Below are 21,833 nucleotides of genomic sequence, written 5' to 3' on the forward strand. Positions count from 1 at the left end.
TATATATATATATATATATATATATATATATATATATATATATATATATATATATATATATATATATATATATATATATATATATATATATATATATATATATATATATATATATATATATATATATATATATGAAGTGTCTATGGGGCATATGTATCTGTCTTATGTTGTGAGTTTTTTTTGTCTTGTGTTATTAAATTTTGTATATTAAGAGTATTGATTTTGTACCTAGAATAAATTAAAATTTGGGTAGAAACATGAGAAACTAAAAATGCAGAATATATTAAAGTTTATATATCAAAACGACGTCATTTTAAGTTTGGCTCGTTTTAACAACCCTAATGGTACGAATAAATATAAGGTTATTTGAAAAAAAATCTACATTTATCTTATGTACTAACGATCAACTTACAAGCAAAAAACATGTTCCACATTTCTCCATGGTTAAACATGATTAATGCGGGCAGCTCTGCTTTTATCCCACACGTTTTTCACTATACATTTTAAGAAGTAAGGTCAAATACACCTTCAGACATAAGTACAATTAGGTTGGGAGAAGAGAAGAAGAAGTACAATTAGGTATGTGAATTTTTGTAAGGTACAATTAAGTATTTTAACTTATTAAAATCAGTCAAATAAGTCTAATTTACCGGTATCCAACCCGTTACCAGTAAGAATGCCATCGTAGATTGCCGTCATCTACTATTGAACACCATCATTAATAATTACTCGAGAAAAAATTAGCGACAAAATAGTTGCCCGCCTTCTCCAATTGGTCACTTGGAAAAGGCGACATGGTGGTTGTCTTCCTCAAAGAAGGCGGGTGGTGAACGATCAGGCGCGCTGACTGCCAAATTTTTTTCTCAAAGATAGCCAGAAGCCCAGAACATAAAATAGACTGCCAAATTTTTTTCTCAAAGATAGCCAGAACATCACTAAAACTCTAGTGACATACTACTAACATGTTTTTAGGCTTCAAAGGCTCCAATGCACTAATAAAATGACATGCTATTTTTTTTTCTTTGAGTGCTACTGTCTTGTATTGCTACATTCGCCCTACTGAAACACAAAGAGTCAACAGTTGACTCCACTGAGGCTCGAACCCACTCCCATCATCCATGTGAGAGTGTTTTTCGAGACATCGGGTGCCACAATACCACAAGGTCTTTGGCACATGCTATTGTTTTTAATTGCACCTTTCAAAAATTCATAGACTTAATTACACTTTCATGTCAAGTTCGAGGGTGTATTTAATCATTTTCTCTATATATTAAGACATTATGGTACGTATGTATTGGATATATGTGCCCAAATGTGTTGTTGGGCCTAATATTGAAGCCCAGGTTGTAGATCGAAGGAGTACAAGTTGGATGATTGGCCAAATGTGTTGTTGGTCCAGGTTGTAGATTGGAGGTGCATGGGCCCAATGTATTGTTGGGCTAAAGACTAAAGCCCAAGTTTTAGATTGGAGTGCAAGTTGGTTGTATGGGACCAAATGTGTTGTTAGGCTAAGACTAAAGCCCATTCTATAGATCAAAGGAGTACGTGTTGGGGCAAATTATTCTATTCCGGGTCCCGGTTGTTATGCCATGGACCCGGGTCCACCTTGTAAGGTGAAGTTGAGCCTATATTTACAATTTCATAACTTCATGTTCATAATTTCATAACTCTATATTTATCAGTATAACACAATTTTTGAATCTATATAACAAAATTGTTAATATATATTTCAAAAATTGTGAATATTGAGTAATATAATTTTGTATATTGAGATCTAAAATTGTGAATATAGAGTTTTAAAATTATGAACATAGAGTTCTAAAATTGTGAACATAAACTTAGGTTCACCTTGCAAGGTGGACTTGGGTTCATAGCATAATTTGCTCCCGGGTCCACCTAGTAAGGTGGAATCGGATTTTAAAAAAAAACACAATTTATATATTGAATGTTCACAATTTACATAATGAATGTTCACAATTTTATATACTAATTATTCATAATTTACATACTAAATATAAATTGTGATGTAAATTGTAAACAATCAGTATATAAATTGTGTATTTTGACCCAAATCCACCTAATAAGGTGGACTCCGGTCAATCGGTCATGGCATAACTGTTGATGTGTTGTATGTATGGACTCAAATGTGTTCTTGGGCTTAAGAGAAAGCTCAAGTCGTAGATCGAGACAAATTATGATATGGACCGGGTCCACATTGCAAGGTGGACCCAGTCTATGTTCATAATTTTAAAATTTTATGTTACAATTTTAAAACTCTATATTCACAATTTTAAATCTTAATATACAAAATTACATTACTCAATAATCACAATTTTTGAACTCTATATTCACAATTTTGTTATATAGATTCCTAAGTTGTGTTATACTATTAATATAGAGTTATGAATTTGTGAACATAGAATTTTGAAATTGTGAATATAGAATTATGAAATTGTGAACATAGAATTTTGTATTAGGACTCTCTGAGTTTGAGTCACGTTAGGACTAGTTATCCTACTCTACCTGAGACTCCCCTTGTATATATATCTCCTATTCCTCATCATTGTAATCGTTCAATTGAATCAATACAATATTCAGTTCTCATTTGGTATCAGCTAGCCTAGGTTTATTTTCTAATGGCTGACGGCTCTGTTAATTCTTCCGAACGGACCGTTTCTGATGCAGCTATTTCTTCTGCGGTTTCTTCAGCAGCCGCTTCTCTGTCTGCTGCGCATCACTATGTTAGCATTAAGCTAACGAACAAGAATTTCTTGTTTTGGAGGACGCAGGTTATTCCGTTTCTTCGTGGGCACGACCTCATGGGTTTCGTTGATGGCACGAACTCTTGCCCTAATCGTTTTCTTCCCGTTTCTGAAGGGTCCTCCGCTGCTGCTGCTCTACCTAACCCGCTGCATGCTCCATGGGTGCGCCAAGATCAGGCGGTCCTTAGCATGTTAATCTCTTCACTTTCGTCGGAAGTTATGTACCTCGCAATTGGTTGCACTACGTCGCGTGATCTCTGGTTGGCGCTTGAGCAGGCTCTCGCTTCTTCCAGTCAAGCTCGGATTATGCATATTCTTGGACAGCTGCAAACAATACGCCAAGGTGATGCCTCCGCCGTCGACTACATTGCTCGTGCGCAAGTTATGGTGGAAGATCTAGCTCTTGCTGGCCGTGCGGTTCCTTTGGAGGATCAGAATATGTATATTTTCAGAGCTTTACGTCCAGAATATCACTCTGTCGTAGCCTCTTTGAATGTTCGAGGTCAGCCGGTGCGTCTTCCCGAACTCGCCGATCTCCTTGGCTCGCATGAGTTCGCTACCGATGATAGCTATGGTAGTGTTCCAGCCCCTGCAGCTGCGGCTTTTGTTGGCCAGCGTGGTAGTGGAGGTCGGTCGCGGTCTTGGCGTGGCGGATCGAATGGTAGTGGAGGTCGGTCGCGGTCTTGGCGTGGCGGATCGAATCGCCGCGGTGGGAGGTCGCGGTCTTGGCGTGGCGGATCGAATCGCCGCGGTGGGAATCAGCGGTCTTGGCGTGGCGGATCGAATCGCCGCGGTGGGAATCAGTCATCTTGGCGTGGCGGATCGAATCGCCGCGGTGGGAATCAGTCATGTGGCGGTGCTGTTTTCGCCGACCAGCAGCAGCAGCAGGGCGGTGGTGTTGCTGTTTTCGCCGACCAGCAGCAGCAGCAGGGCGGTGGTGTACAGCGTGGACGTGGCTCGCATAGCGGTGGCAGGTCACGTGGGCGACGTGGTGGTAATTGGCAGCCTCAATGCCAATTATGTGGCAATTATGGCCATCTTGCACCAGCCTGTTTTTCTTTAATTGGCCGTGGACTCCAAGCTCATTTAACATATGCTGAGGATGCGCTGAATCTTGTATCTGACTCGCATCTTTGGATTCCAGACACTGGGGCGACAAATCACGCGACCCCTGATATTGCTGCGCTCTCTACATCTGAAGAGTACACTGGTGGTGATGCTCTTCGAGTTGGTGATGGTACATGTTTGCTTATTAGTCATACTGGTCATGCTTCTTTTTCTACCCCGTCTAAAGTATTTAGGATGTCTGATATTTTACATGTTCCTGGTTTGTCTTCCTCTCTTTTATCTGTGCAACGCTTTGCAAAAGATAATAAAGTCTTTTTTTGAGTTTCATCCATCCTTTTTTGTTGTGAAGGATTTTGCAACCAAGGCAATTCTTCTTCGCGGCAATAGTTGCGGTGGTCTCTACACGCTGCCCATTCCGAAAAACAGTCCCCGTGCGTTTATCTCGTCCCGTGCTTCCTCTTCCGTATGGCATGATCGTTTGGGACATCCTCATCAACGAGTCTTAGATCGTATTCTTCCTTTTTGTTCTGTTAGTGGTTCTAGTCGCAATAATCGTTGTACTTCTTCTTTGTGTTCTGCGTGTCAATTGGGCAAGTCTGCTCATTTCCCTTTGCCACGTGTAGACTCTGTTAGTTCGAATATTCTTGATTTGATTTATACTGATATTTGGGGACCAGCTCCTGTTTTGTCTTCTTCTGGTTATCGTTATTTTGTTCTTTTTGTTGATGACCATTCTCGTTACACGTGGTATTATCCTATGAAATTGAAGTCTGACTTGTATGCCATTTTTGACAAGTTTCGTGCCTTAGTTGAACGGTCATTTAATCGCAAAATTAAGGCTATTCAGTCGGACTTAGGAGTTGAATACAAAAAGTTACATACTGTTCTTCTTCAGTTAGGGATTAATCATGGACAATCCTGTGCCTACACTCATGAACAGAATGGTCGTGCTGAGAGGAAGCACAGGCATATTGTCGAAACTGGTCTTACTCTTATGACTCGTGCGTCTGTTCCATCTCGTTTTTGGGACTTTGCTTTTGAAACTGCTGTTTACTTGATTAATAGAATGCCATCTAGTGTTTTGCAGAATTCCAGTCCTCATTTATTGTTACATAAATCTTCTCCCTCGTACTCTTTTCTTCGTGTGTTTGGTTGTCTTTGTTATCCTCGCTTGCGTCCTTATAATCGTCACAAAATGTCGTATCGGTCATCTCCTTGTGTCTTCTTAGGNTGTTATCCTCACTTGCGTCCTTATAATCGTCACAAAATGTCGTATCGGTCATCTCCTTGTGTCTTCTTAGGTTATCCTGAGTCTTTTAGGGGGTACAGATGCATGGACTTAACGACTAATAAGATTTATATTTGCAGACATGTACACTTTGACGAGAATGTGTTTCCCTTTGTTAGTAGGGTTGCTATGCCATCTCCTCCCTCTGTGCAGAAGCCGTGGGCTGAATCGGTTTTACAGGTATTGCCATATTCTCTTGCTGATTCTGCTCAGGCTGATTCTCCTGTCACCACCACTGCTGCTCCTACTCGTCAAAGAGGACGACCCCGTGGCAAGTCCACACGTCCGACTGTTCGCTCCCATGCAATGGCTACGAGGAGTCGGTCTGTGGCTCCACTTTTGGCTCTCTCTGCTCAGGCCTGTCCTACCGAGCCCACTTGCTACACTCAGGCAGTTAAATTTTCTGAATGGCGAGAGGCAATGGATCTGGAGTTCAATGCACTTTTGCACAATCAGACTTGGGTTCTAGTTCCTCCTCGCCCAGGTATGAATGTGATTGGGTGTAAGTGGGTTTTTCGTACTAAACGTAAAGCTGATGGTTCAATAGAGAGGCATAAGGCGAGACTTGTGGCGAAAGGGTTTAATCAAGTTCCTGGTCAAGACTTTTTTGACACCTTTAGTCCGGTTGTGAAACCCACTACAGTCAGATTGCTTTTGAGTTTGGCTATTTCCTCAGGTTGGGTGGTTAGGCAGCTTGACGTACACAATGCATTTTTGAATGGTGATTTGGCTGAGACTGTTTATATGCGTCAACCACCCGGGTATGCTGATGCTCAATTGCCTGATCACGTTTGTCTGTTGAGGCGTTCCTTATATGGCTTAAAGCAAGCTCCACGAGCTTGGTTTAATCTGCTGCATACTTTTTTACTCTATGTTGGGTTTATAGCTTCAAAGACTGATGTGTCATTATTCTATTACTCTCGTGGTTTTGCATGTGTGTATCTTTTAGTATATGTTGATGACATTTTGGTAATGGGAACTAATGAGCTACTAGTGTCTGATTTACTCTCTAAACTGTCTAATGCTTTCAAAATTAGAGATCTTGGTGAACCTGGTTTCTTTCTTGGAATTGAGCTAGTCAAAACTAGCAATGGTGTTATTCTTTCTCAGCAGCGGTACATGTCAGACATCTTGAAATGGGTTGGAATGACTGATTGTAAACCTCTCGCCACTCCTATTTCTACATCGAAAACTCCATTGCTTAATTCAGATTCATATGAAGATCCAACGAAATACAGGAGTTTGGTTGGTGCTCTCCAGTATCTCACAATTACACGGCCAGACTTATCCTTTGCGGTCAATCAATTGTGTCAACATATGCATGCTCCAACATTGTCTCACTGGGAGCAGCTAAAACGAGTGCTCAGGTATGTCAAAGGCACCCTCTCATTCGGCTTGCGTGTAACTCAGTCAAATTCTAGAGAGCTTCATGCTTTCTCTGATTCTGACTGGGCTGGTTGTCCTGAGGACCGTAAATCTACTAGTGGGTATGCAGTGTTTCTTGGCACCAATCTTATCTCTTGGGTGTGCAAGAAACAGAAGACAGTTGCAAGATTATCCACGGAAGCTGAGTATAAAGCCTTGGCTGATGTTTGTGCTGAGGTCATATGTATCATGTCCTTGCTGCGTGAGATCAAAATTGATGGCATCCTTACTCCCAAATTATGGTGTGACAATCTTGGTGCTACTTATATGTGTGCGAATCCAATTTTTCATGCAAGAACTAAGCACGTGGAGATTGGCTACCACTTTGTTAGAGATAGGATTGCCAATGGAGATATTCAGGTTAACTTTATTTCCACAAAAGATCAATTAGCTGATATCTTTACAAAAGCTTTGCCTAGTCCTAGATTTTCTTTTCTTAGGGACAAGCTTCAGGTTAGTAGTTTACCTGCGCTTGAGGGGGAGTATCAGGACTCTCTGAGTTTGAGTCACGTTAGGACTAGTTATCCTACTCTACCTGAGACTCCCCTTGTATATATATCTCCTATTCCTCATCATTGTAATCGTTCAATTGAATCAATACAATATTCAGTTCTCATCTTTTGAAATTGTGAATATAGAATTCTGAAATTGTGAACATAGAATTCTGTAATTGTTAATATAAAGTTAAAAAATTATGAATATAGAATTTTAAAATTGTGAACATAAAATTATAAAATTGTGAACATGAATTCAGATCTGCCTTGCAAGATGAACCCAAATTTATGACATAACAACGGGTAGATTTACGTGCTCGCCACAATTACAAAGTAGAATAATTAATTTTAAGACGAAAGGGAGAGTTGATGGCATGGTCGATTTGATAGATCAGTCAAATGATCTATTGACTTAAAATTCTTTAATACAACACCTTTTACCACAGACTTTACAATTGCATTAATAATCTACTTACAAATTGTATAAAAATGCCAAACTTGGGTACATAAAGGTCCTGTTTAGTAAATAGTTGTTAGCTAATGTTGTTAGATGATTGTGTTAGAAGGTGTAATTAATTGATAATATTAGTTGATTGTAGAAAAGTGTTTGGTAAATTAGCTGTTAGTTGAAAGCTGTTTGGTATAATTTTTTTTTCAAAAGACTAATTGAAAAGGTTGCTTTGAGTAGCCTTTTGAAATTTAGTATTTTGGAGTTACAAAAAGCTTATTAACCAAACACTTATATTGATTTTTTTAACCATGTCAAATAACTAATAATGATCAAATAGGTCAAAATTGGCTAATAGACTAATTATTTACCAAACCGGGCCAAAAGCAATGACTATGAGCTTACTAAGCATCCTTTTGATCTATATAAAGCCGATCAACTCTTTAGATGAAATCAACATTGTAACCCTAGTCAACAAAGGACGATCTCTTTGGGTAAAGTCAACCTCGTGATTCTAATTGACAAAGAATGACAATTTTTTGGATGCAGCTGTCAAAGGAAGACAATGAGGTGAACCAACTTAAGTTGTCCATAACTGATTCGCTCAAAAAAAAAAAATTTAATAGACATCTCCCGTGAAAAATTAAAACTTTTGTGATTACTAAGTGAACAGTGATAAACTTAATTGAAATTGTCCCAACTTACGAATGTATCCTAAAATGCTGGACTTAGGGTAGACAAAAGTATTATAAGAAAAATAATTATCCAACATAATATTACCCAATTATCAAATAAAAAACATTTAAATGGGATTATTAACCAAACAAAACACAATATATGCATAGGACAAATTTCTTATGTCGAGAAAATATATACCATTTGGGCATGGGGTCCACGCTTTCAACGCAGAAACCCGAGAAGAATCTTGGCTGTTTTTCGCATCAAATAACAACCAACCAACCATCCCCTGCATTATCAAATATTTCGTGGCCTCCTATCGAACTCAACTCCAACATCACAACCAAACGTACCACATCCTTAATTAATGCCCACAATATCATGTCCCGAAAATGTTAATGTTATGCTTCTTTGTTCCCCTCAGCTTCAGATTTGGCAGCACAAGATTCGTTTCTCGTGATGATGATGGAGGGTAGAGGGAGATTTGGGTCAGTGAAAGCAGCCATTGATATGTACGGAGAAAGGATTGTTGAAGGCAACACTGCACTCGAGAAATCCCATATAAATTCTTCAGAGGTGTGTGTTTTTCTCAACTTTTTGTTTCTTCTTCATCTTCCCAGATTCCTTGCTGGGCTGTATTAATCCAGCGTTGCCTGCAGATAAGAAAGCTTCACATGGCGAGAAGAGACGCGGGGCGGTTCAGCGAGAGCAGAAGAGTTGCAGAGAGTGTGAAATCCCAAGCAGAAACCGAGCTTTCAGATGCGAAGAAGACAGTGAAAGATTTGTCAACAAGGATTGAAGAACTGAATTCAAGGCTAAAGCTCCGGGCTGCGGATATGGAGAAACTGAAGAAGGCGAAAACCCCCAGGGGAGTGAGTTTTGGGAAGACAGACTACAATGGGTACGCGAAAGTGATGAAGGAATTGGGAGACGCGAAGCGAGAAATGAATAAACTCAAGCAAGATATGGCTGCAGCTTCAGAGGAAAAAAGGAGGGCTGTGGAAGAAGTGAGTGGTTCAGGCTCAAAAATGCAGTCTTGTTCAAGCACAATTGAGGGTTTACAGAGGGAGATCGAGGAGATCAATGAAGAGATTGTGGTTGTTGAGTTGGCTCGAATTGAAGCCATTAAAGAGTGCAGAGCCATTGAAGCTCAGAGAGCAGAAGAAGCCAAGAAACACTCTGCTCTGATAGAGAAGATGAGGGAGAAGATTAATGGTTTGATCCAACAGACTGACAGAGCTGAAAAGCTTGAAACAGAACTGGCTGCTGCAAATTTGGATGCCAGGATCTTAGAGAGTGAACTGAAACAAGTGAGGGAAATGGATAAAAGTATTCAGAGAAATGCTAAGCCTAATCTCGAGGAAAAGGAATCCGCGGAATTGGAGTCAATCAACAAGGAACTTGAAGCAGCAAAGAGGGCATTAGCTTCTGTTAAGGAAGAAAGCTTCAAGTTCATGACTTCCATGGATGATACAAGAAATGAGCTAAAGCGCATATCAGAAGAAAAGGCTCAATGCATGAAGAAATACGAGAAGGGGGATGTAACAATTCAGAACCTGAGCGCGAAGCTCCTTAGAGCAAAAGCCAAGCTGGAGGCTGCATCTGCATCTGAAGAAAAAGCCAACTCCATCGCCTCAAATTTATCCCTCACTCTTGAGCAACTAAAGGCAGGAGTCGAGGCTGCCAAGAATGAAAGAGTTGCTGCCATGGAAGAAACTGCAAAAGTTAAGGAAGAAATTCAGAAAACGAATTCTGAAACAGACTTGGCTGAGGACAAACTCCAAGCTGCAATACAAGAGCTTAAGAATGTTAAGTCATCAGAAGGGATAGCACTGGAAAATCTAAGAGCTGTTGTAGAAAAGACAATAAGAAATAGAGCTTCTAAGAAGAGCTCCAAGATAATCATCTCAAAATTTGAATATGAATACTTAACAGGGCGTGCAGCTATGGCAGAAGAAATTGCAGATAAGAAAGTTGCAGCAGCTGAGGCTTGGGTCAAAGCTTTGGAAGCAAGTGAAAAGGAAATCATAATGAGAACAGAGATGATTGAGAAGGAAACAAGAGAGCTTAAGGCAGAGGAAGAGCGTTCACTCTCTGCAACAGCTATGGTTGAAAGAGAGTTGCACAAGTGGGAAAACTCTCAACGAAAATCAATGAACACAAGCGGAAAGCTGACACCAGGCAGACGATCAAAGTACCGAAAGTCTGCATCTCCAGCATTTAGGCTCACACGTAGATCAACCTCCTTCACAGTTACAGGGAGAAGAAAGGTATTGCCAAAAATCGCCAAATTTTTTGGTGGCAGGAGCTCTGAGGGTAACATGTGACCATATATTCTAATCCTTGTGGGTGAAGAGAACAAAACATTTCTCTTACAGACAACCCAGAAAAAAAAAATAGCTTTATCTAATAAGTTCTTGTTTTCCAGATTTGGCTCTGCTAAACTAGTAGAATGAAGAAAAAAGTTTGCAGGATTCCAAGAGTTCTCAGTAATTAGATTCCTGCCTTATGAGGCTTCTTTATAGTTTTTCCGGTTTTAAACCAAGTCAGCAGAAGAGTAGTCACCTGCAAATCGCCCCACACATTCAAGAAACCATTGATCTTTACACAGTGGTTAAGATTTAAGAGGCAAGACAACATTTTCTCAATTCTAACTAACAAGTACTGTCCTTTTTTTTTTCTTGCTATAATCATATGACTTTGTGTAGAAAAAATAGCTTCACTTTCCATGTACCAAAAACTCTACAGCACATTTATAAATAACGCAAGGCAAGAAAAAAAATATATACATCCAGAATCTGTATATTGATTCAATTCATAATGTTGTGTTGACGTTAGAACTTACAAGCACCTTGTGTATTGAATACTCACAAACAGAAAACTTACAACAGTTGACATGAAGACGAAGCAAGCCTTAGAAATAAACTAAATTCCCACACTAACTGGTAGAAAAATAAATTACACCTGTTTTGACCGTAATGGAGGTAGGGGAGGGAGAGGGTTGAGAAAGAACAAAAAATAAACAAATAGACAAAGGGAGTAAGACAAGGAAAAAAAAACAATATACTGAAAGATTAAGACTATAGTGTTGAAAAGAAAAGAAAAATAATCACACCCATACCAAAATTTTGTTCTTCTAGTGATAGCCTGTAGACCTCACTGAGGAAGCCATGTGCCTTTGGTTGTCATGCTATTTAGGTATTGCTGCATTGAGGACTCTTATAAGAGTACTGTTGCCCCTTTGTAATGGTTTGACACTGAGAGATAAATGCTGGAGCTGGAGGCTGACTCTTATATATTTGAGCGTAAGAAAGGTCCTCATCAAACTCATCAGAATAATTAGTCACCGAAACTGATGTTGAAGAAACAGGCTGGGAGCTGAATTGTGCCTCAAGATGGCCGACAAACTGCTGTTGACCTTGAGTGGAAGGTGCACTAACAGGAACAGTTGATATTGGGATGGTCCTGTAAACTTTTGCAGATGAGTCAGGTACTTGTTGAGCACTCGGGAAATCCTTTTGAGCTGTTGGCGGAGGGATAACATGTCCTTGTGGATGCAGTATGGGTCGATTGGGAGAAATAGTTGCAGTATCATTTACGCTACACTGCATTGACATATTTATAGACGGAGTTGGATGCACAGGAACAAAGTAAATTGGGTATTGCTGACTCAATGTATATGGGCTCTGCTGCACTGGAACCTGATACACTGGATAGCAAGATGACGATGGCAATGGAGTCGTAGTATATTGAGGTATGTAGTAGGGACCTCCATGAACATACTGCACCCCATGATGTTGTGCCTTCCCATCTGACTGCTGGGAGACTTGATATGCAGGAACCTGAACCATTTTTTGAGCCTGAAACAAATTCGAAGCATTCGAGATGGGACTTTCTGGTTCGGTAGTGCAGCTTGTTGCTCCAGACACAACTTGAATAAATGGCTCTTGATATGTTGATGGTTTGGATTGAAAACCAACACTTCCAACACTAATATCACTGTAAAGTTCAATGAATAAGCCAAAGCTCTAATGGATATCAATTATTTATACATATTAGTTCAGCTTTCAGCATGCTAAAGTACTTTAATTTTCAATACTACGAGACTGCAAGTAAACCCTAAACCTAAGTATTAGCAAAAATTAGTACTCAATAGCAATCAGATCATATCGAAATTCTAAATAGTACCTTTCAAGAGAAGCCGAAGAGGGGACTCTTAGCCTCTTTTCCAGCAAATTGAAAGCAGTCTCCTCGCCGTGAACTCCAATCGCCGGCAAATTCGACATTGAAATCGAAGAATTAGTAGAGCCAAACGAAGAACTGGTCTCCAAAACCAAGGATTCCTGCAACAAACCACCAAGTTCCAATCCATGCTTAGCATCTCCGCCCCCACCTCCACTGCTACTCAAACACTCCGCTTGACCCTCGACAGAGAGCAAGTCGGAGCCAACAACAGTATCAAGGCCCATCAATCCACGGGGCGTACAGGAATCAGTAGACTGGCCCTTCCTCACAATCGTGGAATTGTTCAAAGCATCGGAGAACCAGGAGTCGGCTTTCTGGTCGAGGAGGGCCGAGCCTTGCGAATCGGGGAAGAGGAACAATCGGATGCGAGAAGGCGTAGCAGACGCGGACGAGGAGATGCGGTCGTACTCCTCGAGCATGTTGTGGAAGTCCTCATCGGTAGTGACGGAGACGAGGGAATCCAGCTCCTCGTTCGGGAGCTGGTACTTGAGGTGAAACGGCCGGCTGTTGTAGAGCACGCGCGAGAGGTGGGCGATGAGGGCAGAGAGTGAAGCGGCGGTGGTGCGGCGGTCAACGGCGACCACGCGGGTTTCGCCTCCGACATAGCACAGGGACTTGCAGAGTGGGCGGTGCGCTATGTGGCCACCGTAGCTGCACATAAGGCGGATCTTGGCGGCGGAGGCGGAGGCGGAGGCTGAGAGCGGTTGCGCGTCGACGAGTGAGGCCGCCATGGCGGGGAGCGGTGGGTCCATCAGCCCGAAAATGGTGGCGCAGACTGACTTTTTGGGGCGGTTACTAGGCTGTTGGGGCCACGGCGGTTACATAAATACTCAGAGAAAAAGAATAGATTATAGTGAGGGATAAGTTAGTTGGGCAACCTGTTGCTTTCTATCTATGTTTGCTGCTGAGTCAAGAATTTCTTTCTTAATAATACAATTAATAAATTTAATAAAATATGATATCCTTAAACCCCATAGTTTTATATAGTACACTAATTTGTTTTTAAAATATTATTATTATTTGATATCAATATTAAATGTTAAATTCTTCTTAAATTACAACTAATTGGATTTATCTCTTTACTAATTGTACATCCTTTTTTACGAGAAAAGTCCGCAACCACTATCTGAGCGTTTACTGTGTAACCCCGCCCATGTGTAATAACTCGTAAACCACAAAAATAAAAAATAAAAAAAGTAAATTGTACCCCAAGCAATGAACACATTTAAGATGGTATTTATAAGAGTCATACTCATGATCTTTAGATATGGTAATTATGTTTTACTCACTTAGCTAGTGATTTTGAGACAATAGTCTAAGAGGGTATTTATAAAAGTCATACTCGTGGCCTTCATATATAATAATTATGTTTTATTTACTTAGCTAGTGATTTCGGGACTATAGTCTAAGAGCATCTCCAATAGTTGTAGGTTTTTATGAGTTTTTACATGTGTGACTAGAAAAAGAAGATGAGGGAGAAGGAGAAAAAAAATAAACAAAAACAAAATATGAAAACACAAAATAAAAAATAATAATAATAAATAAATAAAAAAGAAGAAGAAAAATGTAAAGATTTACGTGCCTGACTGGACACAAGATTTGCGCCTCACGCGATACAACTTTGCAGCGTTTCTTTTTTAGTGTGGCCTACAAATCTAACAGCAAAAACAATGTCCTTCATCAAAGACCCCAATTATTCTCTCTCCTCTCCCTATCTCCTCCATATAAGTATTGCCTCTTCAAAATGGCAAATTATTATACAAATTGTCTAAGTCATTGAAATATTTAGTAACATATTCTCACATCTTCACTACATTTTGTTTAGTTTTATATGTGCTGAGGTAATACTTTCTAGATTCAAGGTTAGATTGTTAGCACAATTTGATAATATATTCAACTTAATAAGTTGATTCGAATTTACTATAGACAATACGCAACTGGCCTGAGCTTTTGTGAAACAATATTTGTGGTACGGCATGCAAGGTGTCAAACCTTATTCTCACTTGAATAGTTATGAAAATCATTTGGACATTCATATTTGGTTGACATATGTTCAAGATACTTTTTAAAAATAAGATATTGCAATTAAATTAACTTATAATATAATATTTTACTTTATTTATTGTCTTTCATTTTATTGTAACTTAGTTAAGTTAGTTGAGTGATTTCTCTCGAAATCTAGAGTAAGATTTGGAAAGACCATAATATATAAATGGTGTTATTAGCCTTGGTTGTGTTCAATCAATCTCTATTGCAATTAAATAATTATCTGGAGTATTAACTACTCCGTATTTGTTTTTGGGCAACTCAACCAAGTTGATAAAATAGTTAATTTAGTAACTATAAAGTCTTAACTTTAACTTCCAATAAGAAATGTTGATTGGTCTTTTTTTGTTTTAAGTCGGTCCACTATAGGTAACATATGATGATTTTATCTTATGGTAGTCATTTGACGGTTAAGATCACAAGATGGGTTTCACCCATAATGCACATTCATTCGGGTAGTGTTGCATGTTTTCCCGTAATCAAAGTAACTGAGTATTGCGATCACTTGGAATTTAATAAAATAAGCTAATTGATTGTCTCGCAGGACTTAACCCAATGGTTCAAAAACCCGCATGAAAGTCTTGCTCAAGCAGCAAGGAGTTGAAACTGATGATTGATTCGATAAACACTAAACTAGTGAAACATAAAGCTCATCGTATAGGGTTTTTGATAATAGGGTACAAATTTTCATTCTAAAAAAAAAAAAGACGTTGTATTAATTTTAAATAAATAATTCCACATTAAAAAAAACTTGGGTCAAGTTTTACATTTATTTAAAATTAAATATTTTAAAATATTTAATTTTCAATAAATCATTTGAATGACATTTGTTTAGAACAATGTGTATTTTATCAAACACATCGTCACAAATGTTGTAGGTCAAAATTAGAGTTAATACCCAATATAGTCCTCGACTATAGTGGCTTTACTCAATTTAGTCCTAAATGACTTTTTGTGCTCAATTTAGTCCTCGACTTTGATGGTTTTACACAGTTTAGTCATTTGTTAAAAATTATTTTAGTTGACTGTTAAAAATAAGGTTATAATGGTAATTTATCATCTTTCATCTCATTTGGGATGATACATTCTTCTTTCCCTTATTAAGATCCACGCAAAAACACAAATTTTTGTAGTAATCAACTTCAATCCTAAATAAATAAATACAGAGTAAATAAATATTTGGGTACGAAGATTTACATTTTTGGGTGGATCTTAATAAGGGAAAGAAGAAATAATCATCCCAAATGGGATGAAGGATTATAAATTACCATTACGACCATATTTCTAACCATTCAATAACAGAATTTTTAACAAAAGACTAAATTGGGAAAAATCATCAAAGTCGATGACTAAATTGAGCACAAAAAACCATTTAGGATTAAACTGAGTAAAACCACTATAGTCGATGACTATATTGGGTATTAACTCTCAAAATTAATTGGACTCAAAAAAACCATCACTAAATATTAAAATAATTTTTTTTTTTCTTCAGATCAGAATGAATGGCTAACCCTGAAAAGAAATGACGACTCTTTAGGCCTCCAACATAATTTAGAAATGTCCAAATTGTCCTCTTGCAGGATCCTCTGAAGATTACTCAGGGAATGATCAAAGACTTTGAGACCCATTCATACTTGATAGGCTGATAAAAGCGCCTTAGAAGTTGTTAGGAAGAGATTAGTAATGTAAACTTGTTAATATTCATCGTAAAGCAAAATTTTACACGTTCATATTCATCGTACTAGATGACCTTTATTTGTAGGCTGAATTTCATAAATTCTATATGCCGTGATATTGGAGATGTTTGGTAATTAGTTGATAACTGATAGCTGATAATTGATTAGGTTAGCTGATAGTTAATAGTTGATTGTACTAGCTGGTTTGACCAGTTAATTGTATTAGTTGATTATAGAAAAATGTTTGGTAAATTAACTGTTTACTTTTAGTTGATTGAATGTAAAATAACCTATAAAGACATTGGGTTAATTTCTTAATTTTCAATTACATTTACAAATTATTATTATTATTATTAGTATTATTATTAAGTCACTTGAAAGCATAAACCTGCCACCCGTACTCTTCTACTACTACTACTATTATTATTAACCATTTGACCCAAACCTACAACCCATTTGTAAACTAAATCCCAGCCATTTTCTCTATACCAAATAAGACGCAAATAGGAGAAGATCAGAGGAGCAGTGGATACTGGAGAAGGAGGCAAGAATCAGAGGGGCGAGGGGCAGTGGGCAAGAAAAAATGGCGAGAATCAGATGGCAGTGAAGATAAAGATGATTCGGTTTGTTGTTTCCATTGTTATTGTCGTTGTTGGGTTTTTTTTTTGGGAATTAAAAAATATAGTTTGTTTGTTTGTTATGTATTCTGAGTTTTGAAGATGAAAATAACTTATGTGATGGGTTAATATTCATTTCCATTATTTTTTATTTACTTTTAATTTAAGGATTTTGTTCTGTTCTGTTCAATGGTGGCTTGTAAGATGAGAGGAGAAGAGAAGGAGATGGGTGTTTTCCATAATTTTTTTCTTTATAATATTTTATATAGTTGATAGTTCTTTGTTATTCCTTTCGTTTTTATCTAAGGGTTCGTTTGGAAAGCAGGAAAATGACTTCCGGAAAATATTTTTTGGAAAATGAGTCATTTTTCTAGAAAATAGTTTCATTTTCAGTGTTTGGTGTATTATATAAAACTGTCTTTGTGTGTTTGGTTCATTCTCTAGAAAATGGATAGAATTGTATAATTAAATATTCTAATTATTTTATTTAAAATATAAAAAATTATAATAATATTATTTATAAAAAAATAGAATTAAAAACTAAAAAATTAAAAAAATGTAAAACAACAGGTTTTCGCGCCGGATACCTATATGGTTTCCGGCGGTTTCCCACCTCTTGGTCCATTTTTGGTCATGGGTGATATAGGATATGAGTTGGTTTTGGTCGAGAACATGCGAAACAGTCATTTTGGCGATTCCGAAAAATTACTTACGGGAAAAAATTCTGTAAGTCATTTTCTGGAAAAATGAACTGATTTTTCTTGGTCAATGGAAATCATTTTCCATTAACCGAATTTTTCGGACATTGTCAAACACCGAAAACTCGGAAAACATTTTCCGGAAGTCATTTTACGAGTTACCAAACACACCCTAAATTTTTAAAATATCCATTGAATGTGCGAAGGATGCTCATGATTTTAGAGCATCTTCTAAAGACAACTCTTATACTGTGAAAGAGAAATTTAGACCATAGTAGATGTGTATATTGTTCATAAAAAATAAAATTATAATCATTACTTACATATACTAATAAAACTATATATATGCGTGTGTACCAAGTGGTAGAAGAACAGTATTTAAAAATTGATGAAATCCGTCACATAAAATATCATTACCATTATTTTTCATTTTTTTAAAATAAATATTTGTAATAACTATGATTCCGGTTTAATTGTTACAGTTCTAATTTCACTCTCCCAAACTTGAGCCTGAATGATTCTATTTCATTTCTCCACCCAAACCCTCTGCTTGAACTGTAAAAAAGTTTTATAGGCTTCATTTTTTGGATCCGCCATTAATTTTTTTCCAGCTTTCTTGGCTTCGTTAAGGGTACGTTTTACATTTTTACGTATTACTGTGCAGTGGATATTGACTCTGTGTGGGGTACCTAACCCACTTGACGTTTTGTACTGGCATGTGGGATGTGCTTTATCACTGTGATGTACGGAGTATATATATACTTTAGTGTCCTGGACTTTGGAATCCGGGTTCTTCTTCGTTTCCTTAACCTGTAAATTCGTCGATTTGTTTTGATTATTGTTTTTCTGAAGTTCTGTTTCATCCATGTCTTGGTGCCGCTTGAGATCCGTCTTTTGTCTTGAGAATTTCAGTTGGTTTTCCCGGGGTCAGGTATGGAGCTCTCCGCCGATTCATGGATACTAACACCATTATATGTTTGCTTCTCTGTATTTTGTTTTTGTGTGTGTGTGTGTGTGTGTGTGTGTCTGTGTATATATATATATATATATAAAGAGAGAGAGAGAGAGAGAGAGTTTTCTGCAGCTTTTCATGAATTTGACCGGCTCACTGGTTTGAGCTCTGTAAATTGGGTGCAGTTTAATTGCAGTGTATGCATTTATTAATGCAATTGTTTTGGCATTGTGTTGTGTTGAAAGTCAATCGTGATGAGATGTGTTGCTTGCTGAATATTATGTGCCATTATGGTTCATGATTTTGGTATTTAGTTTTAGTTTTGGTACAATTATTCAGCTAACTGTTTGTGATTTATGATATTCAAGTATGGCTTGTAGTACCAATTTAAATAACTGGCAACCCTAACCTGAATCAAGACTCCCTTTTAGCTTCGACTACCTTAATTTTTTGGATACTCAAACTTTTCTAATCAGTTTATGACAATATGTCAATATTAGTAATTATTCATCCTTGCTCAAGATTGATATTTTGGTGTTTCTGTAGGGGTTGACAGATCAAAGATCGAGGACTTCTAATGGTGGTAGTGATTCATTTTCTCACCCTTATTTGCCATTGATAACACATGATAAGAAGGTATAAATGACTTGGTCCCTTCTATGTTTTCATTAATAAATTATGTTGATCTTATTGAGCATAATCTTGATCACTGTACTTGAGACAATGAAATTTTTGTTTCGAAAGAGTATATATATATATTCTAATTTTTCTTTGATCATTTATTAAAAATGTTTAAGTTTATAGATGTTGCTGCAAGCCTGCAACCTAAATACCACAAAACATGTTGTCATTTCATTTTGCAGTATTGAATAGCTTTATGACTGTTTCGGTCTTACGAAACCTAATTACTGCTTTTGCTATGTATTTAATGTAGTTGTGAGATTAATTATTGATATGCACTTTCCATTATAATGGGGTGTCATAGCGAGTCATTCTTTCTCCTGAATAATGACTTATTTGCTGAAACTGGTCTTTATTGAAACAAGGTTGCTTCATATTGGAGCATTCACTTTAACTTTCAGAAGTATATTTCCCACCACAGATTGGTAATTAGTTAATAGTAGGAGGATGATGATGAGCGACATTGTGTGTTACCATCTTAAATATCTGAGAAACTGAAGAAAGTAATTTGGAACTGCTTAATTTGCTAGATTTAGATACCTGAGAATGAATCAGAGCATATGTTTTATGGAATGTTATTCATGTTGCCAAAAACATGGTTTTTTCTAATCCCTATTTCTATGATAACTGCACTTGTAATGCATATAACAGGAATGTTTTGGAAAATACATTTCTTTTTGCAGATGCCACTTGTTTAATTTGATTATATAACTAATCTTCATTTGTTTGATCTACATGTTTAGCCTTTGTAAAGAGTTGTTACTTGGGTTCATTCTATCGTCTAAACACCAACAGAAATAAAATATATCTTTAACAGACAGCAATGAGGGAAGTCCAGCTTGGATCACATACTCTAAGGTCTCATGGAGTCAAAGTGGCAAGGACACATAAGCATGACTGGCTGATTCTGCTGCTTCTTGCTGGGATTATAGCTGCTCTGAATTTTATTCATCCATTTTATCGTTTTGTTGGGAAAGATATGATGGATGATCTCAAGTATCCACATAAGAGTAATACTGTTCCTTTCTGGGTTGTGCCTGTGAGTTTACTGCTCGACTAATGTTGCTATTAGTGAGTCACTTTTTGTTCAAGCATTTAACATGTTTAACTTGTTCAAATGTTGCAGATGTATGCGGATGTGTTGCCAATTTTCATCTTTCTGATATTCTATTTTTACCGAAGAGATGTCTATGATCTTCATCATGCAATACTAGGTAACTAAATCCGACTTATACTTTCTGTCTTTTTGCAAATTCTGTCATTTGAATTATAACCTTTGATGAGTACTGTTTTCTTGCAGGGCTCTTATTCTCTACTCTGGGGACAACAGTTATCACAGATGCCATAAAAGATGCAGTTGGTCGGCCTAGACCAGACTTCTTTTGGCGTTGTTTTCCAGATGGGAAAGATGTGAGCTGCAATAGGATTGCTTTTCATGGTCTTATTTTCAATGCTTCCTCCTCTTTGTTTTTTACTCTTAACAGGATCTACTTAATTGTAATGGCCATACAGGTTTATGATAAATGGGGAAATGTTATATGCAGTGGTGCAAAAAATATCATAAAGGAGGGGCATAAGAGTTTTCCAAGTGGGCACACTTCCTGTAAGGGCAGTAATAAGAGAATTTACCAAGCAGCTATACCTATATACACTTCTGTGTATTCTAAACAATAGGAGCTTGTATTTTGAATGATACTTTGCTAAAAAATTAATTATAATTTGTGTTCCCATGCTTGCAGCTGAATTGCTAACTTCTAGGTTTTGCAGTGTCATTTGCTGGTCTTGGATTTCTGTCACTGTATTTAGCGGGGAAGATAAAAGCATTTGATTGCCGGGGTCATGTTGCAAAACTCTGTTTAGTTTGGCTTCCTCTTCTAGCTGCAGCTCTCGTTGGGATTTCTCGAGTGGATGACTACAGGCACCACTGGCAAGACGTGTTTGCTGGAGGTTTACTTGGTTTGTGCTACTAGAATCTGATTTGTGTGTACTAAATATGGTCGGAAATCATTCCTCTAACAGAAAAAGAAAGTTGGATTTGATGCATTTCTTTGATCACATTCACGGGCTTTTACTGTTTTGCAGGTTATGTAGTTGCCTTGTTTTGCTACTTACAGTTCTTCCCACCCCCACATCATGTTCGAGGTATGCCTTAACATCCATCTCTTTATTAGTCATTTACTAATTGAGTATTTTTGAAGATTGCGCATTATAAACTGTTGCGAATCAAACAAAATAATGCAAGAGATAAAATTGTCGCAAATTTGGAGCTTCCCTTTCGTACTTGTAGGGTGGGCGACGTATGCATATTTCCGGGCTATGGATGAGTGTGGTGGAACTACTCCGGTCAACAATGGCGCAGGGAGCTTAGAGGCTGGAGTTGACAATCAAGAAACTAAAAGAAGTGATGAAGCTGAAGCTGAAGCATTCATGGAGATTGCTTTGGCTGACGATCGTCACTCACACTCAGAGGATATGAAGTCTGGTGGAGGAAGGCATTCTTGACTACTTCTAGAGTTCTAGTTAAATAGCTCAGATTTTTGAGAATTAGTATTTATGGAGAGTATGATTTTGATTTTTGTACAGAACATTTTTTATAAGTTATGGGTAACTAGCTGAGGCATTTTAACAAACACTCATCGTGCACAGTTGGGTATTGAGTTTGAAATAAATCCCAATTTTGACGCATTATATCCTTTGTTTAAATTCTTGGTCTTTTTTTTTTTTTTTTTTTTTTTTTTTTTTTTTTTTTTTTTTT

General features: G+C 37.5%; 3 protein-coding genes across 6 annotated transcripts; 2 read left to right on the forward strand and 1 right to left on the reverse strand.

Moving 5' to 3' along the window:
- Positions 1 to 8,483: 8,483 nt before the first annotated feature.
- LOC116012610 (protein PLASTID MOVEMENT IMPAIRED 2) lies at positions 8,484 to 12,199 on the forward strand. Its single transcript, XM_031252190.1, has 3 exons — positions 8,484 to 8,739; positions 8,823 to 11,917; positions 12,002 to 12,199. Exons 1-2 carry the CDS (start codon positions 8,623 to 8,625, stop codon positions 10,488 to 10,490), a joined length of 1,785 nt encoding a protein of 594 aa, XP_031108050.1. The 5' UTR covers positions 8,484 to 8,622; the 3' UTR covers positions 10,491 to 11,917; positions 12,002 to 12,199.
- On the reverse strand, positions 10,948 to 13,299 carry LOC116012611. The gene is made up of 2 exons (XM_031252191.1): positions 12,352 to 13,299; positions 10,948 to 12,162 (listed from the first exon to the last, which is right to left on the reverse strand). The coding sequence occupies exons 1-2, from the start codon at positions 13,158 to 13,160 to the stop codon at positions 11,358 to 11,360; spliced, it is 1,614 nt and encodes a 537-aa protein (XP_031108051.1). The 5' UTR covers positions 13,161 to 13,299; the 3' UTR covers positions 10,948 to 11,357.
- A 4,908-nt stretch (positions 13,300 to 18,207) lies between these two features.
- On the forward strand, positions 18,208 to 21,766 carry LOC116011866 (lipid phosphate phosphatase 2-like). 4 transcript variants are annotated; one of them, XM_031251279.1, is made up of 9 exons: positions 18,208 to 18,376; positions 18,944 to 19,033; positions 19,896 to 20,117; positions 20,205 to 20,292; positions 20,379 to 20,488; positions 20,591 to 20,681; positions 20,837 to 21,034; positions 21,161 to 21,220; positions 21,366 to 21,766. In XM_031251279.1, exons 1-9 carry the CDS (start codon positions 18,311 to 18,313, stop codon positions 21,578 to 21,580), a joined length of 1,140 nt encoding a protein of 379 aa, XP_031107139.1. In that variant the 5' UTR covers positions 18,208 to 18,310; the 3' UTR covers positions 21,581 to 21,766. The 4 variants fall into 4 exon arrangements, with proteins under 4 accessions (XP_031107139.1, XP_031107140.1, XP_031107141.1 ...); XM_031251280.1 differs by having other exon boundaries at positions 18,210 to 18,376; positions 20,846 to 21,034; XM_031251281.1 differs by having other exon boundaries at positions 18,325 to 18,420.
- The last annotated feature ends 67 nt before the right edge of the window (positions 21,767 to 21,833 follow it).

Source organism: Ipomoea triloba, chromosome 3 (genome assembly GCF_003576645.1).
Source record: "Ipomoea triloba cultivar NCNSP0323 chromosome 3, ASM357664v1".
NCBI lineage: Eukaryota > Viridiplantae > Streptophyta > Magnoliopsida > Solanales > Convolvulaceae > Ipomoea > Ipomoea triloba.